The 5,362-nt window shown below is 39.6% G+C and overlaps 1 protein-coding gene across 1 annotated transcript in view; it reads right to left on the minus strand.

Annotated features, from left to right (window-relative positions):
- LOC106012939 overlaps window positions 1–904 on the minus strand; it is a 2,117-nt gene extending 1,213 nt beyond the window's left edge. The window contains exon 1 of the mRNA XM_013087323.2: window positions 737–904. Coding sequence (XP_012942777.1) covers window positions 737–886 — 150 coding nt within the window. The 5' untranslated portion in view covers window positions 887–904. The remainder of the gene's footprint in view (window positions 1–736) is intronic.
- Between the last annotated feature and the right edge of the window lie 4,458 nt (window positions 905–5,362).

Below are 5,362 nucleotides of genomic sequence, written 5' to 3' on the forward strand. Positions count from 1 at the left end.
ATCTATCTATCTATCTATCTATCTATCTATCTATCTATCTATCTATCTATCTATCAATCTTAGAAGTTACAAAATCACCCTCACCACTCCAAAATAAAAACGCCAACACAATCCCAAAAAAAGAAACCCACAAAAAAGACTATTACTAGAACAAAACATGAACATTGAAACTAACTAAATAAGACAATGTGCTTCTTGTTGATACCACAAATATTCAGAAATCTGCGCGAAATATAAAAGATTTAAGTCACTGTTTGAAACATTCATTGACACTTTATGAGTAGGTCGTACAAACAAATTGTCTTTTTAATTGTGATTTGGAGGTACAAATAGGTCCATCGGAGAGTTAGTTTTTAGTCTTTTATTTATATCAAATACCTAACGTTCTTATATTATACCCTCCTTGTTTTCTTTGTAAGTTACTTTCCAGCAACGCCTCTAATCTTCGGAACGTATATATGACCTGTGTTGCAAGTGCCGTAAAACTTTTACTACAACTAAAATGAAGAAAAATTAGGGACAGAAAAAAAGAAATGTAGTTTCTTGTCCTGATGCATAATGAAGTAAAAAATCACCTACCCATAAGTTCTTTAAGGTATGGTGCTTTGTTGGGGATTTTATGCTTGCTTATTTGTTTGTTTGTGTGTTTGTTTATTAGTTTGTTTATTTGTTTGTTTGTTTTCTGCGGGGGGAGGAGGGAAGGGGATATAAATGTTTCGTAAGAAACGCTACTCACCAGATAAGAGCTTGGATCAGAAAAGTCGAGAACCTCGTAGCCAATAGAGCCACCGCGGAAATGCTTAATGGCGACTAACAAAGATGGCAGCCACAAGAGGATCAACAGGCCCAGAGAAAAGCACCCGAAGAGGCGGCGAGGCTCCCTCATCTCAGAAATGCTCTTGCTCTCTTCCTTGTTCTGTATCAGATATGGAAAAATATGGCAAAGCGTAAGATATTCCTTCTTTTTAGACAACAAGTGAACTGGGGGATACAAACAAAAGGTTTTCGTCTTTTTTAGACGTACACTGGGGTAGGCGTTGAAACAGAATCTTACAGCAGTTAATGATACAAATGTTTTGTTGTTGTTATTGCTTTTTGTTTATAAGCTTGCATTTCTGCTCGTTCTGTTGTGTTGTTCTTGCTGCTACTGCTGTTGTAGATGCTATTATTTTTACAGTTGCTTTTATTTTCTTCTTCCTCTTCCTTCTCCTCATCCTCTTCCTCCTTCTCTTCCTCCTCCTGGTGGGTTTTTAATTATGAAGCAGTTGCGTGCTCTTTAAAGGGGGAAAAACTGCACACACAGAAGACAGAATCAACATTTAGTTAATTTTTCACTTTTCATCTTTAAATTCTAATAAAGTGTTCCCCATCAGGCTGTATCAGCTACTTGAAAATTTAAGACAGAAAAGATGGAATTAACAAAGAAAAAACAACTATAAGATGAAAACAGTAAAAAGAGACCCTTATACACTATGAATACACAACCTAATCATTCATATATGTACGTGTAAGCGTGCTCGTGTGATAAGCAAGTAGATGTGTGTGTGTGTGTGTGTGTGTGTGTGTGTGTGTGTGTGTGTGTGTGAAGCGACTAGAGCTGTGTTTTACACGGGAGTGGGCGCTATAGAAATGATCTTCATTATTATTATTATTATATGTTTCATAACAAAGATATCAGCAGTCAGGACAATCCAACACATGGGGAGTCTGGAAAACAACAACAACAGCAACAACAACAGCAACAACAACAACAACAAGGCTTTATGTAAATAACTGAGACAAAATATCGATTTATTACGATAATAAACGTTGCATAGTAACCATGCAAACAAGTAACTATTGACTCATTCAACAGACAAAACCTATATTGATATCAACTGTCAAGCACACAGCAGATAGTTTTGGGTGTGTTCGTCCTTCCTGAAACATGTTTAAGTTATTAACAAATTGTATTGAAGTAATAGTAACATCTCCTTATCGAAAGACTTAAAACTCCCCTATTCGCTGATTACAGCAGCTTTAACAACTCGAATATACTACGAAACAACGGCAAACCAGGTACAAGCATCATCAAAAACTCCGAACCCCTCCCCCACATCCTCCCCCCCCCCCCCCCCCACACACACACACACACTTGCATACGGGTCCTCCGAGATTTTTCACCCTTGTTCGAGAAGGCTAGGTGTAGATCTTTCCTACCAGAAGATCAGGGGTGTGGCAGAAAGACAGCAGTAAGGAGGAGCCAAGGAGTAGCAGTAGAAAGGCTGCAGAAAGCGTCAGGAGCCCAGAGGAGGGGGGAAATGAGGTGAGGGGGTGGGGGCAGAAAGTGGAGATGAAAGCAGATAAAAGAACATTGCTAGAGAGCAGGAAAGGAGGTGAAAGGAGACAATTTTTAAAGAAGAAAATTTTTCGATCCCTACACGGATTCGAACCCGGGGCCTTTGAATGAGAGGCCAACACCTTAACCTCTAGGCCACGAGAGCCCCCGTAGTAGTAGTAGTAGTAGTAGTAGTAGTAGTAGTAGTAGTAGTAGTAGTAGTAGTAGTAGTAGTAGTAGTAGTGGTGGTGGTAGTGGTAGTGGTAGTGGTAGTAGTAGTGGTAGTGGTAGCATTTGATGTTGCTGTCATTATAATTATCATTATCACCATAATCATTATTATTATTATTATTATTATTATTATTATTATTATTATTATTAATATTATTATTATTATTACATGTATTACTATTATTATTATTGTTGTTGTTGTTGTTGTTGTTTTTATTATTATTATTAATTGGCTACTACTATTATTATTATTATTATTATTATCATTATTATTATTATTGTTGTTATTATTGTTGTTGTTGTTATTGTTGTTGTTATTATTAATATCATTATTATTATTATTGGGGAGGGGATTGTTTTGTTGTTTTTTTGTTTTTGTTTTTTTTAATTATTATTATTAATTCAAATCGAGATGACCCAGAGTTCCTCTACTCTAGTACATCCACCACCTGGAAGCCTTACTGGGAGCTCCTTGGCCACCACCGTCTACCCATCATTATCGCTACGGTCATGATCATCATTGCCTTTTTCATCCTGGATCAGGATATAGTCTAAGAATAAACACTTTCCACCTTTCCCTATCCTGAACGAGTCGCTTGAGCTCACTCCATGTCTTCCCACTTTTCTGTACATCCATTTCCGTGACTCTTCTCCTGGTTCCACGTGGTCTTCCCCTTGATCTTTTACCCTGTGGGTTTCAATCTAACACTTTCCTTGTTATGCGCGGCTGCTTGACTTCCTAAAAGTGTGTCCAATCTTTCGCTAACGCCTTCTTCCCACCTCATCTCTGATGGGGCTCTATTTTGTTCTTCTTAATACTTCCTCGTTTGTGATCCTGTCTGTCCATCTGATCCTAAGTAGCGCTACGGTATGTACTAGTAAATAAGAATAAGTTCTTTCTCGCTATGAAACTTCCAACTTACCACAGGCGTCTCGTCTCCCCGCCTCGCAGAATGAGTTGTCCCGGCGACTCTTGGTTTATACTATAACAAGTCGCATTACGAGACGAGCCCTTGTTATACGACGCGTCCGATGTGTCAATCAGTAAGGGGATTGTGTGATACCCCTGCAGGATAATGCATGTCCTATCTTTTATTTGAGGTTCGAAGTCTGCCTTTCTGTACAATGAAAGAGAATTATAAGATCAAATTCCAGAAAATGGGTGGTTAAGGGGGGAGGGGGCGGGGCAGAGGTGAGAGCAAGAGAAGAGAGAGAGAGGGGGGGGGGGACAGAGAGAGAGCGCGCGATCGAAAGAGAGAGCGCGATCGAGAGAGTGAGAGAAAGAGAGGGGGAGGGAGGGGACACACACACACACACACACACACACACACACACACACACACACACACACACACACACACACACATACACACAAGTGAGAGCACACATACAGGAAGAGAGAGAGAGAGAGAGAGAGAGAGAGAGAGAGAGAGAGCAATCGAGAGAGAGAGAGCGATCGAGAGAGAGAGAGAGAGAGGGTGTGTGTGTGTGTGTGTTTGTGTGTGCGTGTGTGTGTGCGTGTGTTTGTGTGTGTGTGTGTGTGTGTGTGTGTGTGTGTGTGTGTGTGTGTGTGTGTGTGTGTGTGTGTGCGTGTGCGTCTGCGCGCCCGTGCACGGAGAAGAGACAGACTGGGAGAAAGAAAGAGAAGCATCGCGTGGTTGTTTACAGTTCAAAAAGCTACGCAACCCCTGTCAGTTTATCATCATCAAGTGTCAGATCTGTGGTAGACATCGGTGATCGTGGTTCGCTATTCATCTTTTTTCTTTTTTTTTTTTTTTTGTTGGTGCTCTGATGCTCTCAAAAAAGCGATGTTAGATCTGGCCTGATCTTTCCGTGTCACCCATCTATTTAGTAAGTTTACCAGGATCCACCCTGCCTCGTTTATCTTCAGTTTTGCAAGTGAGGCAGAGAGCTTTAGGGCGATCAAAAATTCAAGGCGCAACTTATCGTCAAATATTATCTCTTCAACGAGCGAATCAGTGTCAGCCCTTCATTGCACAGCAGTCTCTATCAATTTGTCTTGACTTAATCATATTTTTTCCACAACAATTGCATGAGACTTGATATGATCAAAAGACTTTTCTTCCTAAAATTATATAAAACACTACATGTATAATCTCCTTTCCGTGGAAAATGGGATTGTTCATAGCACTTCCCGCTTCCCACACACATTTTTGCATTCGCTCGGCCAACGTCACAGCTCACCAATGACACTTTTAGTTGCAAAACTTGTTACAAGAAAGTAATCTTATAGTAAACACTTATTTTGTACCAAAAGTTCTCAAAACATGCGTTCAATAAGCATAACATCGCGATTAGAAAATATGACGGATGCTTTTAAAAGCGATATTACCTCTGCTGTAAACATTTTAAAATCAGTAGAAACCACCCTCTTGGATTTTTAATTAGTATTTAGATCTATTAAGGAATTTTCTTGAATACAGCTAACAGGTGTTTACAAAAGTATTGATCTGCTTAGACAAACTGATACAAGTCGTCCAAAATCTGGAGAGTCTTTGTTCCATAGCTTAGATTTGACAATAAGTTGCGCCATGAATGCTTGGCCGCATTACAGATGTTCAAGTTCAAGGCCCTTATATAGCCTATGTCTTTTCGATTGTCCCTCAAACTGCAAATTTGTCTCTTCGTTTTTGTTTTTATCTGCAAGCAGCCCACTTGGGCTTCTTCAAATGCAACCTTATTTGATTTTTTTTTCCTTCTACAAATTTTCAACTGTCTACAAAAAAACATTTCTGTTGCATCTGTTATATTCCTCTACTCCCTCCCTCCCTCTCTCTCTCTCTCTCTCTCTCT

Source organism: Aplysia californica, unplaced genomic scaffold, assembly GCF_000002075.1.
Source record: "Aplysia californica isolate F4 #8 unplaced genomic scaffold, AplCal3.0 scaffold00020, whole genome shotgun sequence".
Lineage (NCBI taxonomy): Eukaryota > Metazoa > Mollusca > Gastropoda > Aplysiida > Aplysiidae > Aplysia > Aplysia californica.